Below are 16,225 nucleotides of genomic sequence, written 5' to 3'. Positions count from 1 at the left end.
TTTGTTTCCTCCACTAGACTGTGAATTCCTTGAGGGCTGGAACCTGCATCCTTGGTGCCTAAATTGAGAAGGTAGTTTTAAAAAGTGATGGATGGATAAATGGTTAGAAAGAGGAAGGGAGGGAGGATGGAAGGAGGAAGGCAGGAAAGGAAAGAGAGGTGGATTTGGCTGCCCTGTAGTATTACCCTAGTTGTCATTATCAAATATAGTTGTGGTTCATAAATATAATGTCAATCTTAATGACAGTATAACAGGAAGTTTTGTGAACTCAAATACAGTTGACTAGAATGTGCTTGACTAACCCCTGTCTTAGCATCCTTTACTCAGGTTAAATTTAAACTAGCAGCAAAAGAAAATAAAAGTATTATATTCTATAAAAGATAGATTATAACCACAAGTTATTTAAATAAGGTCATTGTTTATATCTTTAAGACTTAAGGAAGGTCTAAAATGATCTAATAGAAAATTATTAAACACCAATTTAGCTGCTTTAGTTTCTTTCCTTAGCATCTTCACCAAAGAATTATCTGCATAAAACTGTTTCTGTGATGGTAGAAAAGGAAGAATTTGCTTTAGTGACCTTTAATGGTTCAGCATAGGATGATTTGGTATGGAAATGTATTGCATTTACCCAATAAGGAACTTTGAATGGTATGTGTTTTTAATGTACAGTAATGAGTGAGGTCAAAGTACAGTTTCTACAGTGATCCTCAGGTACCACACGGCCACTAAGACGCCCGTAGCAGCATCTGACATTTGGAGTATTGAATGAATTGGCGCTAAACTTCAATATAAACCCAACATGTTCACAAACAGCTGCTGTAAGATGTATTAGGACAGTTATATTTATTATTTTTGATAAAACATGAGCAAGATGTTTCCAGCAGGCTGTATGTGTGCTGTAAGATAAACTTTATAGAAACTGTACAGTTTGTACCTTATGTTAGTGACTAATCATGCTTTTCATATAAAAGTACACCAGAGTCATTGGTGTACATAGAAATCTGACCCACTTAAAAGACTGCAAAATCAAATTAGAATTAATGGGAAAATTTCTCAGAGACTAAAATGCCTTGAAAATTAGAACGATTGTTCTTCAATAAATCAGAAAGCACCCGTGGAATGTTTGGCACCAAAACACTGTGCCTCATTGTTTTACTCTTTTAGCAGTCCCGTCCGAGAGGTTGGTCTTCATGGAATCCTGTTTTTTTCAGATGTCATTAAATGACATTTCTTGCCAAAGCCCTTCCTGGCTGGGCTGGAGATTATGTAAGAGTTGTAGCTCAGACAGCCTTCATGATGAAGGAAGTTTGGCACCAGCTCCAGCTCAGCACCTCCATGGCCTGGTGATCTTGATCAGAGTGGACTCCCCTGTGGGGGGCTCAGCATCTTCACCTGTAAATGTGAAGGTTGAACTCGTGATCTGTTGTGGGAAGGTCATGCATGCCATTCATTCATTCAGCAAGGGTTTGTTGAGCACCTACTATGTGCCAGGCACCACTCTATCTCTGAGGGTTCAATGATGAGCAAAACCAGACAGAAGTCCCTGCCCCCTGGTGCCTAGATCCTAGTGGGGAGAGAGATCATCCTTAATCAAGCAGCCACACAAATAAATGTGTCATGACAACCTTGGGAAATGCCATGAAGGGCTGGTGGAGCCCTGGGGCTGAAGAAGCTCATAATAGGGAGATTTATTTCACCCAGACGGGAGACCAGAAAGGGCATCTTAAGGGTGTGACAGGCAAGGGGCTGGAGAACGCAGGCAGCGGTGGAGAGGGACGGGCTTTGAAGGCACAGGAGGCACTGAGTGCTAAGCTCAGCAACTTGACCACCTTATCTCCCTGCACCTCGATTTCCTCATCTCTAAAAATACAGCTGACATCAGGAACCTTTCATGCTGTCATGCTGTTGAAGGTTTCAGGAAAACTTGTTTGAAAGTACCCAGCACCAGGCAAACTACATTGCATTTCATTTCTAAGAATAGCTTTGGAAGCAGAGATCTACTGTTCTGTACGTGGATTTTCAGATGTGAAGAAAGAGTGAAAACAGCTTTGAGGCTTCTTTTGTTAAAACGTCTGAGTTCGCTTACAGCCCTGGAAAGTCCCTGGCTTCCCTTAATCATAGAGCCACGTTTGCCTTACTTGACTTTGAAAACCTGGGAGTGACCTTGCTGCCTGATTAAGTGACAGAGGCTTTAGGTACTGGCAGAAGGTTAGACATCCCTGGCCTGATCCCTTGCCGTTTACACACAAGGGAAGGAGGCTGATCCCATGAATGACAAAACTGGAGTGAGCAGGCAGCCCCTGCCCCATGGTCCTGGGCTTTTCTGTCTTGTCTCTCTGCTTAATATTTCATTTGGAAACTATGGATACTTTCTGAGGCTACTTGTGGGTGCTTAGGCAATTCTTTCTTGAGATAACGCAAGGCTAATGCTCTCTCATAACTCTTCAAGGCCTGAGAATTACTTCTTTAATCTTACAAAAGCAAACAGGAGGACAGAAATAACCCATCAATTGTTTAAAATGAAAATGGCCAACAATAATAAATAATTGCCGCAGTAGGTTGAGGTCAGGGTCTTCATTTACTGGAGGCCATTCAAGAATTTGAAACTTTTCTCCAAGTTAATTTTTCACATCTTGTTTGGATCCTCAGAGCTCTTGCTTCCACAAACAAGGCCATCAGATCTCTCATTGCACGTTATTCTTGTTGACATGCCAGGCGTGTAGGAAAGTGAGGTCCTCTCTTCATGGATGGGTAATGATGATCCCCTCCCCCACAAAAATGCATATTTCAAAGTTTTATAGCCTACTGAGATTTTGGAGAGTTCTCTTCTCTTTCATGCTGTATTAATGGTTGCAAACAACAATAAACATGTGCTTGTTAATTTAAGTGGAAAAGGAATTTATTGGAAGGATACGGGATGGTTCAGAGCCTAGACAGGAGGGAGAGGCAAGGCTTAGCCCAGGATGCCAACCCTGGGCTCTCAACTCCTCTGCAACCACCTCAGATGATCTCAGAGGGCCCTGGTGTCATTGGGCAGCCCTCAAAATTTGTGGCCCCAGTTGGCAGCATCCACCCCCCACACTGAGGCCACTTGACACCCTTAGATCACGTGACTGCACTTAGTTAAGTGCCCACACTTGAATGACCAAGAGGAGGGCAGAGGGAGGGTCTGCCCCTTTTCTGCTGATAGTTCTTCCACCTCTCTTGAGATTCCCCCCAAACAAAAACGGGTCAGGATGCTGAGTGGCCAAAAGTAACAACTGTCCATTACTCAAACCCTCATATGCTTGATCACATCTGCCACTAACTGGCTGGCCAGTCAAAGATCGGCCTCCAGTGTGAATTTATTTTGTCCAAAACTCACATTATCTAATAATCATCAGCCTCATGTGCATCTTCATCCTTGTCATCGTCCTCACCACCATTATCCTCATCCCGTTGATGGTCCATTCACTCCTCCGCTCTCCTGGGCTGCCATTTCCCTCCATCTCCTCACCCTTCAAATATTCCCCTCTCCCCCCTCCCTTCCCAGTCTTTGACGCTGCTTCTATTTCACTGCAAAGTGGAAGCAATCACAGGGGAACTTTCATTTGTTCCTACCACCCTTCTACTGATGCATCTGGGCCATGCACTCCACTTTCTCACTTCGTACCAGCTGAGGCCAGCCCCTCCGTTTGTTCACCAGGCCATCCAACAACTGTGCCCTGTCATGTCTTTATTAATTGTCCCCTGTCTATTAGATCCTTCCTGTAATCATTTAAATATGCCATGATAATTCCCATCTGAAAAGAAAAAAACAATTCCCTTGAGCCCACTTTCCCCACCAGCTGTCAATCCTATTTCTCTGCTTTCCTTTACAGAAAAATTCCTCCAAAGAGTCAGCTGTGCTTATTGTTTCCATTTCTTCTCCTCCTACCTCTCTCAGACCAACTCCACTTATCCCTGTCACTGCACTTCAGCAGTTCTTATCAAGATCACCAATGGCCTCCAGATGGCTAATTCCAGTGGCCAGTTTTTTTTTTTTTCTTTCTTTCTTTTTCGGTACGCGGGCCTCTCACTGTCGTGGCCTCTCCCGTTGCAGAGCACAGGCTCCGGACGCGCAGGCCCAGCAGCCATGGCTCACAGGCCCAGCCGCTCCGCGGCATGTGGGATCCTCCCAGACCGGGGCACGAACCCGTATCCCCTGCATCGGCAGGCGGATTCTCAACCACTGCACCACCAGGGAAGCCCCAGTGGCCAGTTCTAATTCCTCATGTTAGATTGCCACATTTGATGAAACTGATTACTCCTCTCTTGAAGCATGTGGCTGCTTGGAGACCGTCTCTCTTGGTTTTCCTCCCATCTCCTTAGCCACTCTTTTTCAGTCTCCTTTGCTGGCTCCTCGTCATCTTTAGCTCCTAAACATGAGACCCCGACTTCTCTAGTTACATGCATTCCCTAATGATCATTTCTAGTCCACCCAAATGCATACCTCCAACCCTGACCCTTCCTTCCACTCTAGACCCTTACATCCAACTACCTCAGCATCTCTTCTTAAAAATCCAATAGGCATTTGGATTTTCTCTGCTGACCTTCTATACCCATGGTCTTTCCCATCTCAATAAGTGACCCCTCTTCCCTTCATCCAGTCCATAAGCAAAATCTGTTGGCACAACCTTTGAGACATCCAGAATATGACCTCAGCTTCTACACTGTGGTCTGGGCTGCCATCTTCTTACACCTGAATTATTACAAGAACCTTCAAACCAAGCTCTCTCCTTCCCCCCACCAACCACTCACTCCGGACTGTTCACATCACATCCAGTGAGCCTTTAAACATTGAAGTCAGGTCACACCATGCCCTGCTCAGAGGCCTGCAGGAGCTCCTGTCTCAGAGGCAAATCATGGGCCTGGGGATGGCCCACAATGTGTGGTCTGCCCACCCCCACTGCCTTCACCTCTAAGCCCATTTCCTCCCACTCTGCCCCTTACTCACTCCTCTCCAGCCACACGGGTCTTCTTGCTGCCCTTGAATACACCAGACACAACTTTTCCTTTGCTAGTTCTCAGATATCTGGGTATCTTGCTCTCTTTCTTTCTTCCGATTTCTACTGAGAGGTCACCTCATCAGTGAAGCTTCCCTGACCAGTCTATTTAAAATTGCACCCCACTCTCCCTCCAAATCTGGTGTCCTCTATCCTTCTTACCTTTTGTAAGTTTTCTCCGTTGCTCTTATCACAATCTGACCTGTATGTTTGCTTCTTTGTGTATGTGTTTTTTGTCTCCTTGAAGCTACAGGAAAGCAAGAACTCTCTTTTGTTCACTGCTTTCTCTAACACATTAGAGTAGTGATTGGCATGTAGTAGGTGCTCAGAAATATTTGAATAAATTATGATATGACCAAATTCCATGTATAGGTTATTAAATGTCCTATAATTTTCCAAGTTGGATGCACTAGATTTCACATGAGCCACAAGACAGCTTAGTGAGTTAGGCAACACAGGACCATAGAACTCCCCGTGCTTAGATGACGAAGCTGAGGCCCATGGGGGCTGACTGAGTGCCCCAGGACGCATGGCTAGTTACTGGGCTTCCTGGAACTTGTAGTTCTGATCCCAGCAGAGTTTCTGCCCCCACTCAGCTATCCCCTGATGCCTCATGTTATATCAGCGAAAGCTTCAGAACACTCATTGCTGTTCATTTTTCCTTGCAGTGTTGATGACAGAACCCCGTATCTGGCTATGGGGGCTGTGAAGAATATCTCCCTAAACATCTCCATCTCCAACCTCGGGGACGATGCCTATGATGCCAACGTGTCCTTCAACGTTTCCCGGGAGCTCTTCTTCATCAACATGTGGCAGAAGGTAAGAAGGACCCACATCTAGTGCATTTGCTGACTTTCATTGTACCTTGGAATATGCAGTGATTCTGCAGAGATTATTCCTTTATGTGGAGGATCGTTTGGAATTATTATAATTTTTTCCTCCTGGACTTAGAAAGCATTGTTGGTAAAGCCAAAGAAGAAACCATAAATACCCACGGTGCATCAGAGCCGTATCCGTATCTCACACTGTTTCCCATCCCTTCTTTCTTGTGAAACCCTCTCTGCACAGTTTTATGTCTGGCCCCTTCTCTGAGATGATACAGTCATCGTCTCCGGCACACGCATGTTCTAGAGTATTCCCACTGTAGGTCAGTAGTTGTTGTGAAAAACCAGATAAGAAATGAGAACAGATCACTGCTTATCATGTGCATTATCACCAATGGTGCCTTTGATGTTTTCCATTCGAGGGTCATGAACATCTGCCTCTGCTTTGGCATATTGATTTAGTCCTGAGATATTTTAGTGAATTGAGGAAATTAAATTATTTCCATGAATTGAGTGAGTTTTAAAGAGCGATTTAATTTATTTGCATGATTGACGTTTAAATAGCATGACTCAGAAAGGAAAAAGGATCTGGGATTCTCTGTGGTCCCATAATCCCCCTCAGTGAACCACTTTGGGGAAGAAAGAGTAATGGGTCTCAACCGTAGGCGGCAGGAGGAACGAGTGGACTCGGATAGACCGTCTTCTACCTGGTGGTTGTCTGACTGTGGACAGCTGTTCCGATGGGAAGTTTTGCAGCTTTTCAAAGTGTTCACAGATGTGAACTGCAGCGCTTGATGTCTGTGTAAAAATGGAGCCGGAATCACTTTCCGAGGGAAACCTTGGCCCTGCCCACAGGTGAGCGCTTGGTGTGCCTTCGGGCGGTGGGCAGCCTCTGTCCAGGCACAGGTCCTGCTAGGCTCAGTTGTTTGGACAGGACTGTGCCAACCCTGCCCGGCTTAGGGGGCAGCTGGGGCATATGGAGACATCCTGAAAGGCGCTTCAAGAATGGCCCAAGCGGTCATCTCAGACTCTCTGATGTTCCATAGCTTCTGGAGCTCCAGGGTAAGGGAGGCCACAGAGGCATTGAATGCAAGAAGGGCATGCTTTCCAGCCACTTCTACACCCCCAAAATTGTCCCTGATTTAAGCCCAGTCCAGAGGGAGCCAAGAATCTTCAGGGTTCTATTACCTGGCTGTGCACCGAATCTCTTTTACAGAATGTCATGTGCGGTGATGGGTCTTCTTGTGGGGCGTAGGAGGGTGGATAGGTGGAGGGGGGTTCACTCAGGGACCAGACCTGTGGAACTCATCTTTATGGTAACTAAGAGGATGTGGCTGGTGACTGGGTCATCACATTGAATGTATTCCTGTCACTTAGGACCCATGGGAGAACTTCCTCTCTGTCTCAGAATTAGGAATAGCTGCACTTTCCCAGAGCATTTTGGCTTGTTCATAGCTGTGGACACAGTCATCCTTATAACCAACTAAGCTTCGTTGTCTCTGTTGTCTGCTAAGAAGCTCAGAGCTTGCCCCACTCTGTTAGTACATAGGACTTGGTGGTATAATTTATAAACTAAGTAGCCTCCTGCATCTTGCTTTACTTCCCTTCACCATGTTTTTCTTTTTGGCTTGGAGACTGTATAATATTCTATCATAGGATATAGTATGGATTGCCTATGAATTCCTACTATTAGATATTTAGATTCTTTCCAATTTTATTCTCTTTTAAATAATATGATGAATATCATCTACAGAGATTAGTATGAGCAAATGGTTATATCCTTAATCTTATAATTATCTGGGTAATGGGAAGTAGCATTTATTGACCATGTGTTATACACCATGGGTTTTACATACATTTTCCCATTCCCTTCTTACTGCATGTGATCCAGGTGGCCCTGATTTATTGGAGGAATGTTCTCAGGAGAAAAGAAGTGAGGGAAGCAGGTTGGGGCAGAAAGGGCTGAGTAAGGGTGTAAAATCCAGTCTTGGTCTGGGTTGTGGGGTGGAAAGAGGTGGGGGCATGCCCTAGAGCATAAATCACTCAGCAGAATTGTCCCCCCTTGAAGTGGAAGGGGAGCACCATTTCCACCCTGTCATCATCATTGACCACTGGGGGCGGTGGTGAGTAGTCTCCCCAACATTCTGGACGAGGGGACTCTGGTCAGTCAAGGACGATGCACCTGAGAAGGACACAGGTGTGTCACTGGCTACTGCAACTGATCATGGGGCCAATGAGAGCACATTTTTATCTCTTTGGCATTGAGTCCCAGCAACCTTTAAAACCTTTGGCACAGGGGACACTAGGTTTCAATTTGGCAGAAAGTTGACAGGGTATCAGGGGCTCTTCAGGATATGGTGGGCATTAGTCCAGTAAAGGTATCATGCAGCTGCTGCAGAGGCAGGACTGGCTAGAAAAGCAGATGGGTGAGACGGCCCTCAGTGTAGCAGGAGAAGGAATAATAGAGAAAAAAATTCCCTTCCTGTGACTACAACCACAACTGCAAAGTTAAGCAACTGGGGAATATAAATGGCATCACTCAGCTCAGAGCAAGATTTTAACGGCATGCAGGTGGGTAATGAGGGAGACAGGAGAGGGCCCATCCACCATGATCTACCTACCAGAACCAACATGGGCCCTACCAAAAGCTTCTAGCACATTAAGTAAGAAAAGTATACCTCCAGATACAGAGGGAAAGCATACCTTTTAAAAGACTATTAATAGAAAACAAAAGTAAATTTTACTGAGCGTCTGCTTTTGTTTTTAGTAAAATTCAAGAAAAAAATGAACCCAGCAAATGATCAGATAGTAGAACAACAGCCTGAGAAGAAAAGGGAATGGGCTGAGAGAGAAGCAAAAATAAAGGTTTTGAGTGGGATAAGGAAATATTATAATGAAAACAAGAAGGTAATGACAGAATCAAAATAAGTGTTATGGGGACTTCCCTGGCGGTCCAGTGCTTAAGACTCCATGCTTCCACTGCAGGGGGCCAGGGTTAGATCCCTGGTTGGGGAACTAAGATCTTGCATGCCGTGCAGCATGGCCAAAAAGAAAAAAAATATGTGTTATGATCAGGAAAGAGCAGAATTGGCAGTATGGGAAGTTGATTCATTGTTGCAAAGGGTGTATTTGAGGAGGTCTCTGAGAATTCAGAGAAAAAGAACAGAGCAGTGGAGAAGGCTGGCAGTGAAGACTAGGTATGGAAGGTGGAGGCTGGAGAATCAGCAAATAGAAACAGTTCCAGAATCACTGGAATAGAAGACATGAGTAGACAGCAAAGAAGGATCTCCGTTTTCTTGAATGGGTGCTGCAGACATTAGGCAAAAGTGTTAAGAACAGTTTAATGTTTACACATAGCCTCATGACATTTCTAATTTTACAGGTATAAAAATGATACTACTCGTACCTAACAGAAAACAAAGAAAGCCATTTTCTATAGATTTCTGTAACATTAATAGCAATAATTAGAAATTATTGTTCCATGGTGAAATAAGAATTCTATACCCAACCAACTTGCCCTCCATGGTAAAGGCAAAATAAAGATATCCTTGAATATATAAGAATTTGTAAAGTCTACTAACTCTCCTGTTTTGGATTCCCCCCAAAGCAGACCCAGACACACTGATGGTGGTGTAGGTAGTTTAGAGAGTGGTCTCTGGGGGTGGGGGTGGGGCATGGTGTGGGAGTGGTGAGTGACGAGAGACAGGAGAGTGTGCACAGAGGGACAGGTGGTGCTGTGGGCAGTTCGGGCTCCATCCTGCTGCAGACCCTCTGAGAGAGAGAGTCTAGAACACCCCTCAGACTCACTGCTCTGCAAGGTAAGGAAGCTGCTGGAGGGTTTATCCACCAACTCCTGCTGCTCATCCATGGAGAATCACTCCAAAGGCATTAACTGTCCAGCCTTTGCAGCCTTCCCTGGCTCTGGGCCATACTTCCTGGGGCCAGGAAACAACTCAGGCAGAGAGATGGGGGAGCTTTGGGCCTGGAAGGGGACTGGCCTCAAGTGAGCAGCCCTACGGGTGTTTCCAGGGAACACGAGCAAGGCGCTGGCAGCATCTGCCACAAAAGTCATGAAAGCTTGAATAGCCGTGAAACTCTTCCTGAGAAACAGTTACAGATACAGCGTATTGTTGAATAAAAAGTGTATTAAAGCCAAATTTTAAAAGTAAGCAAAAACAATTTTTACAAATATTGAAAATATTAAGCAAATGTAAAAAAATTATTGCCTCAGTAAATACATAATTTTAAAGATTAATAAAAATAAGCCTATAATCTGTTTTACCATAAAAATTTGAGAAGAAACTTAATCTTGTCACTCCTCCTGCTTCACATTCTTCAGGATGGAGCTCAGGCTCCTCAGCTGTTCATGAGAGGCCCTTCCCAGCCTGGTCCTTCCTGCCTCCCTTCCTCCCTGGCCTCATTGTTCACCATCCCCCACATACGTGCTTGAATCCATTCATACTTTATTACTGAAGCTGCCTTTACACAGGAATACCCCAGCCCCAGTTTGTTTAATGAACTGCTCCGACCTCACATCTCAGCTCAGAGGTCACCCATGCAGGCCCCTCTCATGGCTGCACAGGTGATGTGGGTAGATGGATAGTTGGGTGGATGGGTGGATGACTAGCTGTCCCTCTTGTCCAGAGTCACAAAGCAACTCAGGGCCCAGGCCCTGACTACAAGGTCTCCAGTCTTCTCTGTCATCACACAATTAGTGATATATCAGTTTCTGAGACTGAACAAAAAAAAATCTAACTTGAGATGGATTTTTCTATCTCATGCGAGGCTTCTTTCATGGATTTGTTCTTCCTTTAAGGGAAGACTGCTTATAAGAATGTGGGCTGGGCTTCCCTGGTGGCGCAGTGGTTGGGAGTCCCCCTGCCGATGCAGGGGACACGGGTTCGTGCCCCAGTCTGGGAGGATCCCACATGCCGTGGAGCGGCTGAGCCTGTGCATCTGGAGCCTGTGCTCCGCAACGGGAGAGGCCACAGCAGTGAGAGGCCCACGTACCGCAAAAACAGCAACAACAACAGCAACAACAAAAAGAATGTGGGCTGCACAGGGATGACTTTTCTCTCACCTACATAAAGCTAAAAGAATAAGAATGGAGAAAACATGGTTTGGAATACCACTGCATCATACAACTTTAGGGTCACTTTCACCTTGGGCTCTATGTGAGCGACACCTCAGAGTACAGTTCCACAGAATACAACATGAACGGTGCCCTCTGGAGTCATACAGCTATGTGGCACTGGAATCAAGATAAAGTTGAGTTGTCATTTCTTGCCTTGGTGCTACTTGGCACAAAGGGACTTAGCTCTTCTTGCATTCGTGGAACAGGAATGGAGTTGTTTGGACAGCAGTGATTAAGTATCCGCTAAGTGCCAGGGACTGTACCAGCTGCTAGGAGACACAAGGAGGAATAAGCGCTGGTCCTAGCTCCCAGGGAGCTCAGAGCCTAATAGGGTGAAAGACATATCAGGCAGCATTTAAAGTACAAGATGCCAGCTGCTCTACAGAGGTGCTGAGAAGTTGCTTTGAAGCACAGAGATGAAAAGATGAAGCAAGTTGCTACTGTGACAGCTAGTCTTGGGTTGGACAGAATCCTTAGACAAATGCTAGGGGTAGATGGATGGGCCTCTGAAGAGTTGGTGTCAGCCGGTGCCAACATTGCAGACCTGGGGTCAGTGGGTGGGGTGGGTGAATTTATTTGGGAGGTGAGGTCCAGAGCTGGGCTGGAGTAAGGGTGAGACAGCAGAGGAGAGCAAAGGAGGAGGGACAAAAGGAATCCAGCGAGATGGAAAGAGGTTGCCCATGAGGGACAAAGGACCAGTATGATTCCTAGTGGCAGGGTGATGTTAGGACATTTTAGGAATGCTGATGCCTGCTGTTCTGTGCTGAAGTAGCTTGTCAGGTAGGACTCCTGCACTCATGAATAACTCACATGAACGAGAGAAACTCAAAAAAAGAGGCTGGGTTCATGAGTACATCTTTATGATATTGACTGCCGTGCACACGTGGAAACAGACACAGACACGGACATTGTAAGCTTCAAGCAGGTGCGGGAGAGCTCCCAGCTGACTTTTTGGGTACAAAGGGGACGCAGCCTTGGAATTAGGGAAGCCCATGCTGGGAAAGAAGAGAGAGGAAGGTCAGGCTCCTGACCTAGTCTCTTCTCCACAGCGTGCACTCTTGATTTGGGTCTCCCAGATACTGACCTTGAAACAAGAAATTGAGGTCAGTTCATTTATTTGAGAGGTGCAGGAAACACTGGTAAGGAGGTGAAGTGATACAGGCAGGTGAAGGCAGCTAAAGAAGAGGGTCCTTTTACACCAGGTACCACAGTGGGTGATGGGGCTTCATCCTGCAGGGCAACTTGGGAAACAGGACAGAACACAAGCTTCAGGGGTGAGGGAGCTGGAGATTTACACCCCCTCCCAAAGAGTCAGTGGTTGAGGCCTTCTTGGGGGTGTTCATTCGCCAGTACTAATGTCTTATAATGTGCATGGCCAGAGCCATCTACACGGCTCTGGAACGATGTTCTCAGGCACAGAGATGCAGACCCTGGCAGCTGGAAGTGGGCTGGAGCAGCCTGAAAGGTGGAAGCCATCTGAGCAGGGCTCACCAGCACCTCCACCCTGAGCACCTCACTTTCTAGGCTTCCAGAAGTTGTAAGTTGGCCTCATAGCACTTCACTGGGATTCTGCAGGCGCACACCTCACAGTCCACAGGAGTGGGGCAAGGCAGGTGTTGTAAATGGGTGAAGGGGGCTGGGTGTGGGACAGTAGGAAGCAGTGGAGACTGTGGAAAAATGGAGGATTCCAGCCTATTCCACAGAAGGCAGCCCACACCCAGCAGCGGTCACCTGTTGCCAGGTGGGAGTGAGGACCAGTTTGCCAGACTTCCTATTTTTCAACAAAAGCCAAAAATCCACATTTTTATGTGAAATTTCATGGCGTTGGCAGCTAATTAAAATATTCTCTGAACATTGTATGGGCCAAACAAAACATGTCCGCTTGACTGCATCCAGCCTGTAGGCCACCAGTCGTGACCTCCCGCTTTGCTGTTTTCCACATGTTCTAGTCCTGTTGTCTTGCCTGCCTGTTTGGCACATGGACCTGGATTTCTGGTAGAACCTAGTTTGTCTGCAGCCTTGATGGCACTTCAGGTCTACCCCTGGGCAGCAGATCAGCTAACCAGAGACTGGAGTGTGAGTGTGTATTGAGGGGAAGGAGGGAATTGGAGAGGGTCAACCCAAATGTGGTGTTCATGAATTTTTTTTAATTTTTTTTTTTTAATTTTTGGCTGTGCTGCACAGCATGTGGGATCTTAGTTCCCTGACCAAGGATCGAACCCATGCCCCCTGCATTGGAAGCATGGAGTCTTAACCACTGGACCACCAGGGAAGTCCCCTACCTTTTTTTTTTTCAATTGAAGTATAGTTAATTTACAATGTTGTGTTAGTTTTAGGTGTACAGCAAAGTGATTCAGTTACACATACATATACATATATCTATGCTTTTTTGGATTCTTTTCCCATATAGGTTATTATAAGATATTGAATATAGCTCCCTGTACTATACAGTAGGTCCTTGTTGTCTATTTTATTTTATTTATTTTATTTTATTTTATTTTTTTAACATCTTTATTGGAGTATTATTGCTTTACAATGGTGTGTTAGTTTCTGCTTTATAACAAAGTGAATCAGCTATACATATACATATATCCCCATATCTCTTCCCTCTTTATTTATTTTACATATAGTAATATGTATATGTTAATCCCAAGCTCCACATTAATCTCTCCCCCTCCCCCCCACTGTCCTCTTTGGCAACCATAAGTTTGCTTTCTATGGCTGTGAGTCTGTTTCTGTTTTGTAAATAACATTTTTGTAGATTCCACATATAAGTGATATCATTGGGTATTTGTCTTTCTCTGACTTCACTTAATATGATAATCTGGAGGAGGGAGACAGGTGAGGAGGATGAGTAATCATGAGTCAAGTGGGGAGAACATAGACCCTCCACTGTGATGCGTTTGATCGCATTTGGAGCACTTCCTGTTTGTAAGAAGTGTAGTTCCTGCTCGTCACCCATTGGTTGTAAGTCACTGGATTCGACTGATGAGTTGTTGCATCACCTCCTAGTCTTCTGGAGGAGCTGCAATGGAGGAACGGGCCTGTGTCCGTTTATTTCCTCCATTACAGGGTCTAACATGGGAGGTGTGACAATAATATAGAAAGATGCTGGAAGGGAAGCCCAGTTTTGCTTTTTCTGAGGAGCGAGTGCTTTGAGTTCTGAATTAAACTCAGCTTTGGTGGGGAAAAGCTGCAGGGCAGCTTCCACAGCTTTCAGTGGATTATTCTTTACGACAAGACACATAGAGGGCTAACAAGTTTGTTTCTCTTGTAAAGTGATTCTTCCAGCTACGTCTGCATTTACCCCAGAAAGGGCAACCCCTTCTAAAGTTCAAGGCAAACCATTCAAGGTGGCGCCAGGCCATAAGACTGATCCAGTTTCTAACCCAGGTAGATCAGGAAAGATTAGACCCTGCCATGTTTGTATACCTTTATGTTTGTGGGAGTGCCCTGGCCTGTTCTCAAGGCAAAAGGTTCCACACAGAAGCCGCATCCGTACACAGGGACAAAATGAAATGTACTAAGTGGAGCTGGGCAGCCCAGCATCGTGTTTTGGAAGGGTTTGCGGGCGGAAGTGCGTGCACCTCATCATTGAGCGTGTAAACAGATTTCATACAGCCTTCCTGCACCCTGCCACTGCCCCCATTCATGGCAGGAACTGATTTTCATTGTGTTCTGCTTTCTCCGGTGTCTCTTGTCAAGTTAATAGTAGCCTCGAGTAAAATGCAACCCTTAGATGTTTATAGTCATCTTGGCCAGGCCATTAAGATGATGCATGAACTTGCTGCTTGCCCTTGTAAGAGAGCCCTGAGGGTGGATATTGATACTCAGAAAATAGTAAGTCTTTTCCGCCCCTTTCCTGTTTTTAATCCAGTGCCCCAAGCCCCCTGGTGCTTTACCTTGAACTTCCTGCTTAATGCCAGGCAGAAAGACCTCACCTGGATCCAAGGCCATTTGAAGCTCTTAACACAGAGCACACTCTCTCACTCTAGTGGTCTTCCCCATCCCGCTTGTCAGAGGCAAATCCCATGTTCCCTAGAGCCCCTCGAGTTTCTGACTTACTTCTGCCGGCCCTGAACTTCCTCCTGGAGAGGAGGAGCATGGGTGGTGGGGAGCAGGGACCAGGCCAGGTTTGGTCCTCACCTGGGTTACCTGTGGCCATCGCGCTAGCATTTTTCTGACCCCATCAGAGCTGTCCTAACCCAGAGTGAAGCTGTGCCTGGGAGGAAGGCTGGGCCCTTTCTGTGACAGCCAGCAGCGAGGAAGTGGGGGAGAAACCCAGACACCCATTTCAAATCACACCGTGGCCTCAGTGTTCCACGGCAGGGTTCAGTTTTCACGTATGTGAAAAGCTGCATTTGTGTATTCACTGCTTTGGGAAGGAAGGCTACATTTTGCTTGAGAAATGTCAACAGAGCTGTAGCTACGACAAGGATTTTTCACGAAAGAAGTTTTCCAGAGCTGCAGGACTTGGGCAGATATGTGCGGGGGGAATTTAGAAAACATGTATTAAACCTCTGTATTTTTTTTCCTAATGAACTGCACAACAGCAATTTAATAATTTCCTCTTTTAAGAGGAAAGGGGGAGTCTTGGATTTTAAATCTTCTTTATAAAGCAGCACAGCACCTCTTAAAAAGAAAGCCATGAAATTCATCTGCTAAGTCCAGCAAAAGAAAACTAAAAAAATCAAGAAGAATTAGGTGTTTCAGACTGGGTTTCCTGAAGCAGATCCCGAGGTGAGGATTTGTGTCAAGTGGTTTACAAGGGATGTGCTCTCCAGGGAGCTCCACGTGGGGAGTGGGGGGGAGCAGAGCAGGAAAGGGGGCGTCTCAGTCGAAGTCCTGAAGAGGGTGGCCTCGCCTGTGCTCTGAAATGGGGGCCACACCTCAGCACTGCCACATCTCAAGGCCAGGAACCTGGGCTTTGGTTCTCCCACGAGCACTGGTCATTGGTTAAGGGCCAGTTACGGAGGAAATGAAGTCCCAGGCACTTTCCACGCTCTGAGGGTGAGGTGTGGATGGAGCGGCTCCAGAAGCCAGAGGGCAGGCCTCAGAAAACCCACAGGTGCTGGCTCGTGAAAGCAAAGCGCATGAAGCCAGAGGGTGGACACATCAAGGAGACCCAGGGGATGGCGTGGACCACTAAAAGCACTTGCTACAGCAGGATTACCATCAGTGGGTGCTCTTTGTGATCTGAAAGTATATTACAAGCATATGGACAAAGATCTTTGAGCTCT

The 16,225-nt window shown here is 46.0% G+C and overlaps 1 protein-coding gene across 1 annotated transcript in view; it reads left to right on the top strand.

Moving 5' to 3' along the window:
* Positions 1-16,225, top strand: part of ITGA9 (integrin subunit alpha 9) — a 353,562-nt gene that overhangs the window by 217,508 nt on the left and 119,829 nt on the right. The window contains exon 18 of the mRNA XM_079713622.1: positions 5,696-5,846. Within this exon, the coding sequence (XP_079569748.1) occupies positions 5,696-5,846 (151 nt within the window). The remainder of the gene's footprint in view (positions 1-5,695; positions 5,847-16,225) is intronic.

This window comes from Hyperoodon ampullatus (assembly GCF_949752795.1).
Source record: "Hyperoodon ampullatus genome assembly, chromosome: 10".
NCBI classification, from domain to species: domain Eukaryota; kingdom Metazoa; phylum Chordata; class Mammalia; order Artiodactyla; family Ziphiidae; genus Hyperoodon; species Hyperoodon ampullatus.
This window is presented reverse-complemented; position numbering and strand designations above follow the sequence as displayed.